Source organism: Xiphias gladius, chromosome 9, assembly GCF_016859285.1.
Source record: "Xiphias gladius isolate SHS-SW01 ecotype Sanya breed wild chromosome 9, ASM1685928v1, whole genome shotgun sequence".
Lineage (NCBI taxonomy): Eukaryota > Metazoa > Chordata > Actinopteri > Istiophoriformes > Xiphiidae > Xiphias > Xiphias gladius.
The window spans coordinates 23,465,858-23,483,392 of NC_053408.1; the positions used below are offsets into that span (position 1 = coordinate 23,465,858).

The following is a 17,535-nucleotide window of genomic DNA, read 5'->3' on the forward strand; positions in this document are numbered from 1 at the left end:
CTCAGCTAGAAGGCTGAGTGAGGGAGGTGGTGTGCCATTAAATGGAGGAGGCAGAGAAAGGCTTGTAGTAGAACTGCTGCATGTTTGGCTTGTAGGTGCACTGCCCTTAGTGAGAGGGCTGACCATGGGGAGTGATGCGCCCTTAAATGGGGGAGACTGGTTGTCTCTGAGTGGTTCTGAGAATTGGCTACTGATGGCCGACACCTTTTCAGTAAAGAAAGAGACAAAGATATCACCTGAGAGGTTTGTGTTTGATGGATGTGGTAGAGGATTGAGTAATATTTTGAAGGTGAAGGTGTCTCTGGTACTGCTGATCTTATCATTGTAAAAAGCACTTTCAGCAGCACTGATACTGGATGAGAGGGAAGATAGGAGCAACTGATAACCCTTAGGATCAGCGGAGTCGCTGGATTTACATCATTTTCTTCTTTGCTGGAAATTAGGAGGCCAGTCCCACCTGCTCGCCTGGAAAGACGGGAGGTATGGTAGAATGTGTAGTTAGTGGAGAGCACAGCCAGGGTAGCAGTGTTTTCTGGTTTGAGCCAAGTCTCAGTGAGAGCTGATAGCTCAGTGGATAGCTGGTTAGCATAGGAAGGAATGAAATCAGCTTTGTTAACTACAGACTAGCAGTTCCATAACTCAACACAGACAGACGCACATGTGGGTGAGGAATGTTGCAATGACCAGAGGTTAGCCAAATTTCTTTGGCCTTTGACAAGATGATACTTTCGCGTTACTGGAGACAACGGGAATGGCGTGGAAACAGATAGCTAATAGTGCCAAGTACAGGCAGAGTTTAAGTGCTCAGGGCAAAAATACAAAAGTTTGCCTTGTCTGTGGCCTTGCTCAGTGGACTTGCATAGGTAGACTCACTGGTCTTTACCCAAGTAGGTCTTCACACTAGGAGGGAGACACACAAGGGTTAACGGTTGAGCGACAGTCTCTAATGATATATAGCATTAGCTTAACCGAACACAGCTATTAATCCATCAGGTTTGATTGCATCCAGCTGCGTACGCCCTCTGGATAAGCAGCACAAAATGTTTATTTTTGGAGGTATGGACTTGGTCACGCCCCCTGATGCCCTGAAACTTGCAACAATAATGCACAATTAATGTGCTTGAAGTGCTAAGTAGCACACAGGAATATCTGTGAAAGAAATAAAGAAGTAGCACTACAACTGCAATCTCCACGCACCCTTTGATCTTGTCCTCTAATATATTTTCTGTCACTGATTAATTGATTAATTGACTATCTTTTCAGCTTTAGGGCACTGGTCAGTTTCTGGGTGACTGGGGAAATAAAGAAACTGCCATGTACAGTGGGGGTTAGGGGCCCAGCAACAAATTTTTGCCCTGAGACCCCATGGGCAGTTTATCCGGCTTTAATAATAAAGATGTGATTCTGCACCAGAACTATGACAGTGTGGTTTTGTTTGTGAGTTCCATTGACTAAGTATAGTTTCATTTCTTTACATTTTTATAATTCACGTTGCCTTAACAGAGAAGAGAATGCATAAGACATGTGACATTTACTGTATATTCTTATAGTTTTTTACAAATGGTAACATGCATTTTTCCATACTGAGTTAACTTTTTTCAAAACTCTTCATATGCTTCACTTTGCCGCCATGCAGCTCAGCACAGAAGTTAATCTCACTTCCAAAATGCAACCAAATCACTTCATACACATTTTAGGCTGAACTCTAGGACCAGAACACTGACAACATTTGTCTCTCAACAAGAAAACTTTGTCACTAGGTACACACTGACCTAAAAAACAGTAAGAGCAGGCAGCATTACAATATGGATCACTATGGTCTTTGTAATAGCTTTCATTTATTAATTTATTTGGCATGAACCAAGATTGCATTACAATGAAAGGAAGAACATTTCTTTACTGCATGGATTGTGCTTCCCTACAGTATGTCACGAATGTCACAAAAATGTGTCATTGCTCAGCTGTGCCTCTCCCTCATTCCTTGTGTTTCCTGCTGTTCTTCCCCTCCTTTGTGCTTCTGTTTTGTCCCCAATTTGTCTTTCTCCCTGTCTGTGTGTGTATTTGTCTGTCTGTCTGGGTGTGGCGATCCAGTTTCCTCCTGCCGTCAATCCACCTGTGCACCTGAGCTCCACCCACTAATCCACCCTTGCAGTATACTACATACTCTGGCTCTACACTACAGTCTTCGCCAGGTTGTTCAATTCACCAACATGGTAGTAATGCTACAGCCAACTCTAGTCCAAGGTTGTATTTGTTCTTTCGTGTTTGCCTGAACTCAGTTTAATCCTGTGCTTCCCTGTGCCTCAGATCCATCGTCCCCTGCTGCTCCAGTCTGTTTGCCTCGCTGTGCCTCACCTGTCTACCTCTCCACCCAAAAGCTCAACTCCTTCTGCCTGCCACGCTCAACTGTTGGCCCTGGCTCAACTCCCCAAACCCCTGCCACTCCAAACCTTCAATAAAGCTGCTTTTGAGCAGCCAACCTTCTCTTGTCTGAATTCTGCTTCTGAGTCCAAATTCAATTTTACAAGACAAAATGAACCAGATATGCTGCAATATGCTTAGGTAGACTTTTTTTCTTTTTTTTTTTCTTTTTTGCAGAGTAATCCCATCTGCACAAAATGCACAAAATGAAATTAAAGTAATTCCAGTTATGCAATACAGAGCAAGCAATGAAATGTGATTCACAGTTTAGTCCCACTGACTTCTGTTGTGATGACTATGACAAGAGTTTTGAAAACACTGTTGCACGGGCTAGAATGTAGACATGTTTCTTGCAAGCACATATAAGGTCACCTTTACAACTTAATAAAAATCTGTCAAAATAACAGTGCAAGTTTAATTCGGAAGCTATTAAGTCTTGTAAACGTCAAATAACAAGTTATAACCATTTCAAGTCTCTAATGGCAGCTTCATGTACTGAAACCATTTGGCGAAACAGTGTGGTGCTACCACCGCCTCAGCAGTGGGATTGACCAAGAATCCAGGCATGCCTGAGACCTCAGCTACTGACAACATGCTAGCTCCAAAGATGCTTTCCCAGGCACTCGACTAGGACTTTATTTATGAAAAAATTAGGCATCTATTCGGGACCTATGGGCTAATATTAAACTGGACATTGACTCTGAAGTGAGAAGTGAGTTAACTGCATCTGTCAAAAGCCTGCAGGCCTCAATAACTTCACATGATACATGAATGAAGGACTTGGACAAAGCCGCTGATTTCACTGGCGACTGTGTCACCCAGTTCCACACCATCGTAGGCTAACTTCAAGGCGAGGTATGGGACCTACAAGCCAAATGTGAAGACTTTTAGGGTTTTTGAGCAGAATAATTTGCGACTGACTGGGGTAAAGGAAGGGGCAGAGAGCAGACACCCCACACAGTTTTCCTCTCAACTTCTGAAAGAGGTCCTAAACCTAAGCAAATCCTCCCTCTTGCACAGAGCCAACAGATCACTACGTACGAAACAAAACCTGGAGAACTTCCACCTGTGTTCATTAGGCAGGTGCACTACACTCATACGAGAGATTAGATACAACACAAGTCCAGTCAGGGTTCCCTGACATATAGAGTTAAGAGACTGGACAACTGTCCTGATCATACCATTGCTGTGATGAAAAAAAGAGTGGCGTTTGGAGATGTGAAAAACGACTGATATCCATTGATGGGGAATTTGGCCTGCAATTCCCAGCTGCAGTGCGTGTAAGCGAGTAAGGAACATCCTTTCAAGGACCCCGTGCTGGTACTGGAATTCATCAGCTGTGAAAGACATTCTGCCAACTCTAGCAATTGAGGCTAATTCTTTTCTATAGCTGGTGTGATAGGCTATGTAGCCAATTCGCTACTGAGATGAGTTACACACATACAGTTGGATACACCAGCCAATTTTATATGAGTATAAGTCACACATATGCTGGCTGTGTCATACGGATATAACACGAAGACATACGTCTAGGAGGACAATGTAACTTTTGGGCAGGTATGTTTTTTTTCTTATTGTTTACATAATTTGTTTCGGTTGCCAGGGGCTACATCATGGTGACTAACATCAGGACTATCTATTGGACTACCTGTGGTGTGCCACATTGTGTCATCACACAGACATCATACAATATGATGTATGTTAATGCTAGTATGGTAGGTTCACAGAAGTTTGAGCAATGTTTCAAAACATAGTTACCAATTTATAGTTGTAGATTTAGATGCTCCTGTTGGAACTGGGTCCGAGACTGTGCTCAAATTTTCTTACATACAATTTTTCTGCTGTTTTGTTCTCTGCTGGCCTGTTAGGACCAGTGTTATGTATGGATATTAAACATAAATAATTTTGATGGCTGATCATCCTTTATTTAACTAATTCTACATATTTGTGTAGTGTTATGTGAAAGACAACCTGCTGCTCTGCCACTGGTTTTCATAGACGGGGAGGGACTCTCCACATTGCAATTTACTCCAAAATTACCAGAGTTACTGCTGACACATGGTCCAAATGATGTCTGTACCCATTATTTGGACGGTCATTTTGAAAGATATAGACTCTTTCCCAGTCTATGGTGCGCTGACTGGAAGGGTGGTTCTGTTTAGGTCTATGCAATTCTCGATGTTTAGGATGTCATAGTGATATCTCACTATATATTCAATCTTTTATTATTACTCTCAACACATTTGACAGGCTTTAGCTGGCTTTAATTTTGAGTGTTATGATTGATTTTTGTAATGATGCTTGTTTGGATTGCACGGGTGGAAAGTGTAATGAAACTATGTATACACCTAAGTTGAGGAGGTGTAAGGGTGTTTGTGTTTTGTTTTGCTTATTAACTTTGTTTATTTTTCCCTTTACGTTTCATGTTTTCTTGAGATGACTTACCATAGTACACAGGCAGGAGTTAAACCATGTGCACATGGTAGGAAATGTTACAATTCAACTCTCCTATATGGCCTCTTCCAGTGGGATATAAAATCCCACAGGAACAGCTATAACATCGGCTAGCTGGAAACTTAGGGTTCTGGGTAAACCAACTAAGCTGTATAAGATTCTCACACATCTTGATAGTTTAGGAGTAAAAGTGGCATATTTGCAGGAGACACTTCTGAAAAAGTCAGATCATATGAAGATAATGCTGGGTAGCACAATCCTATCATCGTCTTTTCAATGGCAAAGAAAGAGGCACAGTCATCTTAATTCACAAATCATCGGAATTTACCCCTTTAGACATCACTGCAGACCCTTTGGGTTGCTGCATAATTGTTACTGATCTTATTTTTAATCCACCTGTGATACTAGCAAATTTATATGCACCCAACCGGGATGATGATTTACCTGAACCTATTGAATTTATTATATAGTCTACCCAACCTAGACATGCATTATTTCATTTTAGTCGGCAATCTTAACTGCTAGATCCAATAGTGGACCACTTTGCAACTACTATTTCCAAATTATCCAAATCTGCCCAAGTAATCAATACCTTGTAAAAGACTATGCCATATCTGATTTATGGCAATGAAAGAATCGTACTGCACTGGTCTACTCCTTTTTTCTCCGATACATCAGACTTTTTCCCAGATTGATTATTTTTTAGTTGACAGCAGGTTACTTACCTTAGCTGAGACTTGCATATACAATGCCATAGTAATATCAGACCCCTCCCCCTTCACAGCCACCTTTAGATTTGCACATTATACTCCTAGACCTCGCATGAGACTCAGCATCATTGCTTTGCCTCAGGAGGAATGTGTACAGTTTGTGGAGGAGCTACTGCTTGAGAAAATTTTATTTGACAATTTATCATATACTCAAGCTGAGAAAATACTCGGCTTCAGTACAGGTCAGTTCAGTTCAGGCCCCAGCACACATATTATGAATTTGCTGAAAAAGCCAGCAGGATTCTTGCCCACGTGCTCAGACAGGCAGCTGCCCTTACAACTGATCACAAAGATTCAAACACCTGAGGGTTGTACATATGATAACCAAACAATAAATAATATGTTCAAGGATTTTTATGGATCACTTTAATGCGTCTCAGCATGATTCTCATCCCAAACTTGACAACTTCTTTCAAAGTCTGTTTATGCCCTTTATTAGTCTAGAGTTCAGGAATGTATTAGATAATCCAGTTACTGCTGAAGAATTGAATGTGGCTATCAAAACACCTCAGAATGGGAAGAGTCCAGGCCGGATGGGTTCCCATCATAGTTTTTAATAAATTCTTTACTCAGATGATATGATGTATATTAACTCCGACTTTAAGAGAGGCATCTATATATCTTATACTGAAAAAGAATAAAGATCCAAGTTGCTGTGAATCTTACCACTCAATCTCACTACTGAGTGTAGATGTTGAGATATTAGCCAAAGTATTAGGTCCATGATTACAGTCCCTAATGCCCCAGATTATATCTCCTGATCAGACAGGATTTATAAAAAATAGATACTACTTTTTTAACATTAGATAACTGTTTAACATAATCTACCACCAGTCTGATTCCTCCACTCCATGGATGCTTAGAAAGCATTTCACAGGCTGGAGTGGGAGTACTTGTTTTACATGCTCGAAAAATTTTGTTTTTCGGGAAGCAATTAATTGGCTGGATTAGATTATTATATACCACACCACTAGCTTCAGTCTGTACGAATGGGATGTATTCTGAAGTTTTTACAATTTCCCATGGAACAAGAGAAGGCTACCCTCCATTGCTGTTAATTGTTGCGCTGGCTATAGATCCTTTGGCATTTACAACAGGCAAAATATTATACTGATGGGTATATTCAGGGAGGGGTTGGAATAACGGGTATCAATCTACACCAATGACATGATATTGTATATTTCAAAATCCAGACAGCTCTATACCCAGAGTCCTCTCTATCCTTGGTGCCTTTGGTTGTATCTCAGGGTATAAATTGAATGTCCAGAATAGTGAGGTTTTCCCTAATAAATCCTCAGCTTTATCTCAGGTTTATCCTTTTCATGCATTTCCTTTAAGGGGTACTCAGAGCCAATTCACTTACTAAGGGGTTCAGGTCACAGACAATATATGTAGATTCTTTAGGAAAACTTTGACGCATTAGTAGCTCAGGTAGAACAGAATCTTGAATGCTAATGTCTCTGCAGCTGTATCTTCCTAGGAGAGAGAAGGTGTGTATGTGTGTATGTGTGTGTGTGTGTGTGTGTGTGTGTGTGTGTCTGCATGCTCAGTGTAGATGTGGCTCTGTGTAAGATTGCACAGTTGTGTGCTTTTGCATGTGTGTATACGTGTGTGTGTGTGTGTGCAGAGTGGACCAATCTTAAAGATAGTATAGAATTTTGTGTTTGAAGTATGTAGAAAGCAATCAGCCTGGAGCGACCTCCGGGATGGGATACAAGAGAGGAGGAGAAAGAAAAGACAGAGATAGAATGACAGAGGAAGAGAAGGAGAGGAAGAGGAGCAGGGAAACAGTGAAAGAAAAGGGGAATGATGCTGAAGAAACATGAACATACTAAGGACACATGAGGTAAAAGAGGAAAGAGGCAAGAAAAAGAGGAAGAAGAAAATGAAAAAAGTAGAGCAGAGGTTTGTTATAGTGGTGGAATAAAAAAATTAAATGAAGCAAGTGAAAGGAAAAGCACTGTGGTAAGTATTAAGAAGTGAGACTAACATATTTCTTATCTCATTTACATATGGTGTCATGTTTATTAAACAGGTGTAGAAATGTAAACAAGACTAGGTCAAAACCCAGTATATGCCCGGACCACGCTTTATATGTCTGCTTCTCTCCTACTCTCTGTGCTCACATATACAGTAATTTAATACAGCTGAATTCCAAATAAAGCTGTTCTCATTTACATGTTTTTCTATTTTTGTTGCCAGGCAATGGAAAAAGTATGAAATAGTGACAGTAACGCAGCCCATTAAAATCCTGATTTTATAACAGCGACATCATCTGACAACATCACCAGACACTTAAGTTAAAGACGACTGTGCTTTTTTGCAGTCAGCTGATAAGTCAGTCACGGACATCACTCAGTAAGTCATGGACATTTGCATTTCTAGGGCTGGCCTTGCTGTTGCAGGCCAGCCAAAAACAGTTATTGTGGTTTTAGTTAGCATTAGCTATTTCTTTAAAAAAAAAATCAGTGTCCCAAAATTGAAAACTAAATACCTCCCCAACAAAAAAATATCAGATTAGTTGAATATTCAGGTCCAGCATTAGTCCAAAGTTCAAAAATACACCTACCAACACCAATTACCATGCTTTATCTTGTTTGTTTAGTCTGTACACAAACAGAAGTATAAAAATAACAGTTTGTGGTTTTAGGGGGAGTTAGGTTCTGGGCATGCTCAAGGTATACAATCTATGAAAGCTCCATCCTCCTTAAGATGTTTTCAGACTGAATGCAAGGCAAATTTGTGGCAGACTAATTAAATAAAAGGACAATATAAATTCACAAAAAAATGTAAATTCACCCTGGTGGCATATACTGAGGCAATGACACATGTCTGCACAAGCTGAAAACTTGACTGAATATATTGTTCTTAGCCAGTTAACGTCTGTACAGTCAGTACATTGGCTCTTTGGGCAGAATAAACAAAGACTGAAAAAATGGTCTGGTGTCAAATTTGTAAAAATATAGTGAAATGAAAATTTGCACCTTAATGCAAGCAGAATTTTCTTTTTATCCAAAATTAAAGAAGGTAAAACATCTACACATATTTGTGAGAGAGCTGGAGGACTTAAATGTGTTCTTGTAGAAGGCTTTGAAACTCCTGTTTAGCCTAGTTATGAGTAGATGAAGTGTTTGCTTAAGATATTGTGGAACCACCCTTTAAGTAACTGGTTTCAAGTAAGCAGATGGGACAAATGATAATGATGTTTGAGTACATAAACAAGTGTTTGAGCATGTCTCAATAGAGATTTCTGCCATATTTGAATTGGCATTCCCACCATTCACAAAATACCTAATATGAATGTTTCAGGACAATGTGTAAGTACATGACAGGTATGTTATTAGGGTTTTTCAGTAGACAGCATCTTATTGCCTCACTGCAAAGATGTTTCATTCTGTGAAATTGCACGAGACCCTCAGAAGGCACGACAGGGATTTTGTCATGTTCCAGTTTCCAAAAAGTTAATGGAATGTATAACACTTCTGGCTTGGTAAATGCAAGAAATCAGTACATCCTTAATTTAAAATATTGTAATATAGAAGGGAAATACTAAAAAACAAAAAACAAAAAAAACATTGCAATGCACTCTAAATCAGAAGCATTAAAAAAAATGCATATAAATGAACAACTACAGTAATATGTAAATGGAATGCAATTACATAACGCTTTTCTAGTTTTATTGACCACTCCAAACGCTTTACACGAGTGCCACATTCACCCAGTCACACACATATTCATACAGCACTATTTTCAATACATACTGCGCTTTCCACACAGACACCCACACAGAAATGATAAATCAGGGGCAATTTTGTGTTCAGTATCTTGCCCAAGGACACTTCGACGTGCGGACTGGAGGAGCAGGGGACTGAACCAGCAACCTTCCGATTACTGAACAATATGCTCTACCTCCTGAGCCATTGTACTATACATTTTTTTAATATAGTGTTGACTTTTATGTTGTTGAACAGGTTGCTAGTGTCACATTGTTACATTGTATGCATATAATGGTATATTGATGCATTCAATCATTATTACTCTTTTGTAGCAATCATGATATACCTAATGTAACTTGGTTTTTATTAATGGCTGATTTTCAGAATATCTCTGCTCGGTTTGAATCATTTGCAAGTATGTATATTTATGACTACATTTTGCAGCTGTGTGTGATATTATAGGGTATTGTGAGGTTAGCAGTGAGCAGCTGAATGCTTGGTATGGTGGTATTTTCTGTTCAGCTGTGATCCTCTGATGCTGTCCCAGTCAGCATGTGTGGCTAGAGAGGCTCCAGTGGGAATCTACCTCACACTGCTGCTCAACGCAGCAGCCGCCTTCATGAATAACAAGTAGCTATGAATCCAACCTCCCTTCTCCTCCATACACACACACATACTCATGCATATATACACAAAACACGCATATATCTGCATGTGGTCACAAACATGCACATCTGCAAATATATAAAGACACAAGCTCATAGCTGTAAACATACATGCTCACACACATTTATGTGCTCAGACATCATTATCTACACACACAGATGCACACGCAAAGAGACAGGCCTGTTAAAGCTCACAGATGGGGTTTGTGTCTGTCAAGTGCTATGTATTAAAGACTGTAATGAATATGATTACATCCTAAAGACTGGTGTGGTTTACATAATGAGCAAGACAAAGGCAGTCCACTATATTTTTATTTTAGGTATCCGGTCGGCTGTCTTTCCCAAAGCCACTTACTTACCTTGTGCGCGCACAAGAATAAAAACAAAATAATTTCTTTCTCAAGCAATCTTCTCTCAGTCTTTTTCTGATGCTTCAGTACAGTTTCCCTAAGGGAAATACATATATTAAAATATACATATGTTTAGTACAGGTGTAACTCTGCAAGAAATGCATAATAAATAGTTAAAGGTTAATATGCTTGGACATTGGGGAAAACTTGTTGTAGGTCTTTCGTTTTGGGCTGAGAAAATTCATGAAGCTGCAATTTTTTGATTTGGATTTATGAAGATGGGATTTATTTAGGATCTTGATACAAAAAAATCTTGTATTCTTTATGATAAAAATGGGAATGATCCATTTATGTGTGCACTGTATATCTGTAATACGTTCTCTCATTCCTCTTGGCCCTCAAAGGATTATATAACACAATTTAATTTAAGGGAGAAAGTGTTTTTCTGCATAACAACAAAAAAATTGACGCTTTATTTGGTCCATTGGACATGTATCTTTTGAATAAACAAAAACAAATAAAGGGTTTTTCCAAATATTTATGTAAATGGCCAAAACATAAAATATGTAATGTACTGAAAATTGACTGAATATTATGTATTGAAATATAACATAGCTAATTTTAGACTCATTAGGAATTTGTTAACAGTTGAAGCCTCTCCACTGTTGAAGAGCCTTTTTCAGCTCCACTCTGAGCAAATGAGCAGACCTTCAAGGGGAGATTGTAGCATAACCATTAAGTAAGTAACCAGTATTGCAGCATAAATTTGACAACTAACATTGCGATTTCCTGTTTTTATAACCTTGGATACATGCATGTGATATTTTGATATCTGGATTCTGTTTTGTGTTTGTTGTTCCTATGAAGTGTGTTTTTCTGTGTTTGTGCATGTCTGCGTGGTTATGAATAGGATGTTGGCCTATTTCTAGTGGTGATGTAAGTTTTTCACCTTCCATTTAATGGTAGGAATCATGCTTCCCCTACAGCAACTCTTGGGAAACCCACCAAACCCCGTCATTGCGTCTCTTACCCGTTGGCTAGAATTCGCCACGATTCGACGACAGACCAATCTGAGCACAGGTCACCGAGTTTGAAATTCCACCGCGTTTATCAAAGGCAAAAGTCACATGGGCATATGTAGCCAGCCAATGAGAGATCGTATTCATTGCAAACAGACTGAACTGGCCAATAGGAGGTTCGGGAGGTTGTTCTTTTCCTGTTGACGTCAGTGGCTATCTGAGCAGCATTCTGGTGCCAGGAGGTAAAGTGCAAAGCAGAGAAGGAAGAAGGAAGGAAGGAAGAAGGAAGGAAGGAAAGAAGGAAAGAAAGAAAGAAAGAAAGAAAGAAAAAAAAAGGAAAAAAGGAAAGAAAGAAAGAAAGAAAGAAAGAAAGAAAGAACGAACCTGGGAGGAATAAGTGACTACTACAAAACAACGGGAATCATAGTGGATATATTTCATCGCTAAGCTATGGCTATAGAACAGTGAAATCGGGCGTTTTCAGGTATGTGGGTTGGCTGATGTTCATTGAGATAGCTAGCTGGTCCTGGATTCGCTCATCGAAGTTTTGGCTGAAGAGGTCCACAGCGTTAAACCTAGCCATTAACGTTATCACCGGGACTGTCTTCTACCGCTGACACAGCCCGACACTACAGAGACAGAAAACATGGTGTCCTGGATAATTTCAAGAAGCGTTGTGTAAGTACAAACACAGTTAACAGTAGTGAAAGTGAACTAAAATTGTCCCTTTACGTTGTGGAGAAGAGTAGGGCAGTTGATGGGATTGATCTTGGCTGTTAGCTTGCCTGGCTAACTGTTCCCGTTCTTTGGCTAAATTATGTCTTTAGTCATTTAATGTTCTAGATTAGCGCGGAAACTTTGTCGACAAGAAACTGCATCATTTATGTTAACAAATAGTTACCAGATGCCTCAAACACACTTTATTGTTTTTTTTGTAAAATAAGTAGTCATAAGTAGCTAGTTTGGCCTTGTGGCTGGTGATTTGCTATTGTGTCTAAAGCTAATAGGCTACTTACCATCTTGTTTATGAATCATGGTCAGTACTCTGCTGGTAAGTCAGCTGTAATAATATGAAACTTTTGTTGAGTATCATCAGGTGCAACTTTTTCAACCCTTTACGTCTTCAGTCTGTGAAAGAGTGTCAGCTACAGCTGCCATCTTGAAGACACTATTAGTCAGCCCTACCCAAACTAACCTGGCAAACCTTACATTGTTGTGATACAGGAAAAAAAGGTGTCCTTAAACCAATTTAAGTGGCTTTGAATGAATTTTGCTTGGTTACTGGATATCTAGTTATCCATTGTCTTGCCACTGAAATCACTTGTGATTAAGGTAAATGTCAGAGATTCAGGTTTAGTACGCTAGAGGGAAAGTAGATGTGTTTATGTTTGGGGAATAATGCCCTTTCTTGAACCAACAGCATGTCTTTCTAATATCTCTCTCCTTCTTGTCCATCTGTCTTTTTTTGTCTGTATACATCCAGGAACAGTAGTTACCTAACTATGTTGGAGGTGTAATGGAGGATAGGAATGTGGTGGAAAGGACAGAAGGGAGTGGTGGAGAAATTCAGAAAGCCTCTCCTTCTTCTCTAATGCAGCTATCAAACGCAAGGCCTCTGTCTGTCATCTCATAACCTGTCCATAACTCTGTATACCCTTCTTCTGCCTCTAAATTAGGCCTTTTTCATAATGCGCTTGATCAGTAGAATTTGCCACATTTACAAGGCATTTTGAAGTCTACACTATAGATGTAAAAATCATGGTTAAGGATAATCCAGTTTGCTGCCTTTTAGAAATGCACCTGTCTAACAGTAACATTACCATGACAACAAATACGTCGTCACCAGTTAGCTTGTTGCTCAACTGAACCGCAGACACCGTGAATGAATGTAACCATTTCTACAACGTAGTTTAGTATGAGTCTAGATGGGTTCCAATCAAATTAATTTCAATGAGTTACATTTATATGAACTTGATTTTTTTGTAAATGGGGCAGTCCTAGTAGACCAACCAAAATATTATATTGCAGTTGAGAGCAGAGGGGGTTGGGGAGGTGGGGTGGATGTGTGAGGCAGGAGTGACAACAAGGCAACTATGCTAGAGGGCTCTTTGGAGGTAGGAGTCGTATCTCCTCCAGAATCTCCTATAATGGACATTAGTATGGTGGAGTACTGTGGTGGTCCAGAGCTGTATCAATTTTGAGCTGTCGGCTGCAGCCCTAGTAATGCCTGAGCATGTAGTTAGAATCGCTTTCTTGTGAAAAATAGCGTGAGGGATAGGGTTAGCGTTAGCAACTGTACATATCAGTGTGTTGCTGTCGAGGGACCTGCTGCTATCTGCAGCCAGTGCCAAGCTATATAAGGGTCTGAAGGGAAAGAATGCTGTCCAGTGGTGCTTCTACAGCCGTCAAAAGCACAAAATTAGAAAATACTTAGTAGAGGGTTAGTAGAGTAGCGAAATATCCTGTGAATGATGAGTCTCAATCAGTATATATTTGAAAATGAGCGTGAAATTCCGATTTTTTTTGTTTTTGTTGTTGTTGTTGTTGTTGTTGTTGTTGTTGTTGTAGTAACTTTAGTAAAAAATGTCTATCCACACCAGCATTGATGTTTCATCACAGTATAGTACATATAATTTAGTTTACAGCTCAAAAAACATGTTTAAGTTTGCAGTACCTCTTTAACTGTATAACTGCATAACTGTATTATTGAAAGTATAGTCACCCTTTCAAATCAAATCTGAAGGGGTAATGCATATTGTACAAGGACATTCAACTATCAGCGCCTACAGTAGACGAGAAAAAAAGTCTTTGAATATGTACACGGATTACTAACAGTTAATTCAGCCAATTGCTGGTTTCCAGTGTATAGTCCAATATTTGTCGAGTTACACATTTTTGTTGATGTGTGTTGCTCTAGCACATTATGTTTGAAGTATAACAGTGACTATGAGGTCAAAGAACTAATGTTCAGCTTTAATTTGAGGGTGTTTACTTCAACATCAGATAAACAGTGTGGATATTGTAGCCCTATCTATTCATAGTCTTTATGTTTTAGGGGACCAAAATTTAACTGGACAAATACACTTAAAGTAATCATATGCTAATGTTGTGACCCACAGACATCTACAAAGTAAATACGCTGGCATGAAATAGTTTGGGCATCTCTAGTCAAAATTTTATGCTACTGTGATTAGTTATGTGAGTAGAAAATGAACTGATCTCCAAAAAGAATGAAGTTACAGGTGAAACATTCTTTTCAACATTTTAAGCAAGATTAGTGTATTATTTTGTTTTGTACAATTTTAGAGTGAAAAAAGCAAATTAGCACCATACAAAAGTTTAGGCACTCCAAGAGATTTGAGTTCTCAGATAACTTTTAGATAATTGGTTTTTTTTAGGGCTACGGCTTGTAGCCATTTCCTCCATTTGTAATGTAATTAAGAAATGGCAGTTAACAGGAAGGGTGGAGGTCAAGTTGAGGTCTGGAAGACCAATAAAACTTTACAAGAGAACTGGTCATAGGATTGCTAGAAAGGCAAATCAAAACCCCCTTTTGACTGGAAACACCTTTAGGTAGATTTGGAGACTCTGAAGTGGTGGTGCACTGTTCCTCTGTGCAGTGACACCTGCACAAATATGACCTCCATGGAAGAATCATCAGAAGAAAACCTTTCTTGCATCCTCACCAAAAATTCTGCATCAGATGTTTGCAAAGGAACCTCTAAATAAGCTGATGCATTTTGGAAACAAGTCCTATGGACTGATGAAGATAAAATAGAAATTTTTGGCCACAATGAACAATGGAATATTTGGAGAAAAAAAGGAGCAGAATATCATGAAAAGAACACTTCTTCAACTGTTAAGCAAGGGGGTAAATCAATCATGCTTTGGGCTTGTGTTGTAGCCAGTGGCGTGGGGAACATTTCACTGGTAGAGGGAAGCATGGATTCAAATAAATAGCAGCATATTCTGGGAGCAAACATCACACCATCTGTAAAAAAAAAAAAATTAAGATGAAAAGAGGATGGCTTCTAAAACAGGATAACGATCCTCAAAATAGACAATGGACAACTTCAAGAGGCCCAAGCTAAAAGTTTTTTCCATGGACCTCACACCCCTGGAAAAACATCATGGAAAATCTGTGGATAGACGTCAAAAGAGCAGTGCATGCAAGACAGTCCAAGAATCTCACAGAACTAGAAGCCTTTTGCAAGGAGGAATGGAAAAAAACATCCCCCAAACAAGAACTGAAAGACTCTTCGCTGCTACAAAAAGCGTTTACAAGCTGCGATATTTGCCAGAGAGGGTGCTACTAAGTACTGACCATGCATGGTGCCCTTTCTCTTTTTTGTTATTTTGAAACTGTAAAAGATGGAAATAAAAAAAGTAATCTTGCTTAAATTATTAAAAAAATGTGTCACCTTTGCCTTTTGGAAATCAGGTCATCTTTTACTTGCTTAGCTATTCACAGTAACAGAAGTTTTGACCAGGTGACCCAAACTTTTTCATGTCACTGTATTGTACCATGCCAATGAGATAATTCAGTGATTATTATTACAATATTTATATTGTCCATGTAATTTACCCCTAACTTAACCTGACTGTAATAAATAGTTGGATCTGAAAACAGAAGTGGAGTGCAGTGCATCTACTATAATTTCATCTAGACAAGCTAAAACTTCTCTGGAAGTGTACTGGCCTACATTGTGTTCTCTGGAGACTCTTGGGTCTTGTATTTCTGGTGGTCAGAAGTGTTTATACATTTTCATTACATTGGCTTTTGGGGCAGTAGCTCCTGCTACAGAGGACTAAATAAAGTGGGATCCTTTGAGCTTGCAACTCATAAATTATGTTGGAATTGTGCATTGTTAAATTCTTTAATGCTTTTAAGGTTAACACTTTTGCATAGCCGATTTCTCAACAAATTGTTTAACAAAGAAAGGCATTTAGTGAGAGAATTGAAACTTAATCTGTTAATTTTAAACATGTTTGCTTTTCTTCTTTAGACAGTAATCAGAAAAACACAATTGTCTTTCTATTTCTGTTTCAGTCATCCTTTCTGCCTTTACACATATGCTTTTCAACAAACATCTAAAATGCCAAGTCGTGCAGAATTTTAAAAAAGTCAGACGCTGATTTTCAACTTAGCAATTTGGGACCAACTAATATTCGGAGTGGTTCCAGAATATTTGTGTGCATCTCTCCTAGTCTGTTTGTCGAAATCTTTCTCTTTGCTACATTCTCCCCTTTGGTGTTAACAGAGGAATTTGAATTGTTTAACAGCCATGAAAGATACTGATATTCTTCTGAAGAATGTGGACCTCTGTGGTGATAATTATCAGATATCACGGCAGCCTTCTTATTCAGAAAAATATAGCAGCAAAATTTAAAAATTAAAGGAGGTAAAGGCTATGATGACTTCTGCTTTGTGACATGGTGCATTATCATGATGGAAGTAGCCATTAGAAGATGGTAAACGGTGGCCATAAAGGGATGCACATGGTCAGCAACAATACTCACAGGCTGTGGCATTCAAACCATGATTGGCCAATATTAAGGGGCCCAAAGTGTGCCAAGAAAACATTCCCCACACCATTATACCACCAGCACCAGCCTGAACTGTTGAGACAAGGCAGGTTGGGTCCATGGATTCGTGCTGTTGATGGCAAATTCTGACCCTACCATCTGCGAGCCTCAGTAGAAATCCAAATTCATCAGACCGGATTACATTTTTCCAGTCTGTAACTGTCCAGTTTTTATGAGCCTGCGCCCACTGCAGCCTCATATGTCTGTTTTTGGCTGACAAGAGTGGAACCTGATGTGGTTTTCTGCTGTTGTAGCCCATCAGCCTCAAGGTTGGACATGTTGTGCATTCTCATATGCTTTTCTGATCACCACAGTTGTAAAGAGTGGTTATCTGAGTTACTGTAGCCCTTCTGTGATCTCCAACCAGTCTGGCCATTTCCTCTGACCTCTCTCATCAACAAGGCAGTTTCTGTCCGCAGAACTGCTGCTCACTGGATGTTTTTTGTTTCTGGCATCATTCTGAGTAAAAATTTTAGAGTTTTGTGGGTGAAAATCTCTCGAGATCAGCAGTTTGAGAAAAACTCAAACCAATTCGTCTGGCACCAACAATCATA

The 17,535-nt window shown here is 39.3% G+C and overlaps 2 protein-coding genes across 3 annotated transcripts in view; one reads left to right on the forward strand and one right to left on the reverse strand.

Annotated features, from left to right (window-relative positions):
- jmjd1cb (jumonji domain containing 1Cb) overlaps positions 1-12,528 on the reverse strand; it is a 192,062-nt gene extending 179,534 nt beyond the window's left edge. Inside the window, exon 1 of one of the 2 annotated variants that reach the window (XM_040134589.1) lies at positions 12,412-12,528. In XM_040134589.1, coding sequence (XP_039990523.1) covers positions 12,412-12,414 — 3 coding nt within the window. In that variant the 5' untranslated portion in view covers positions 12,415-12,528. Of the gene's footprint in view, positions 1-11,406; positions 11,427-12,411 lie in introns of those variants that run through there. The other variant, XM_040134593.1, reaches the window with a different exon arrangement.
- The window catches only part of reep3b (receptor accessory protein 3b), a 61,901-nt gene continuing 56,044 nt past the window's right edge, over positions 11,679-17,535 (forward strand). Inside the window, exon 1 of the mRNA XM_040134598.1 lies at positions 11,679-12,073. Coding sequence (XP_039990532.1) covers positions 12,042-12,073 — 32 coding nt within the window. The 5' untranslated portion in view covers positions 11,679-12,041. The remainder of the gene's footprint in view (positions 12,074-17,535) is intronic.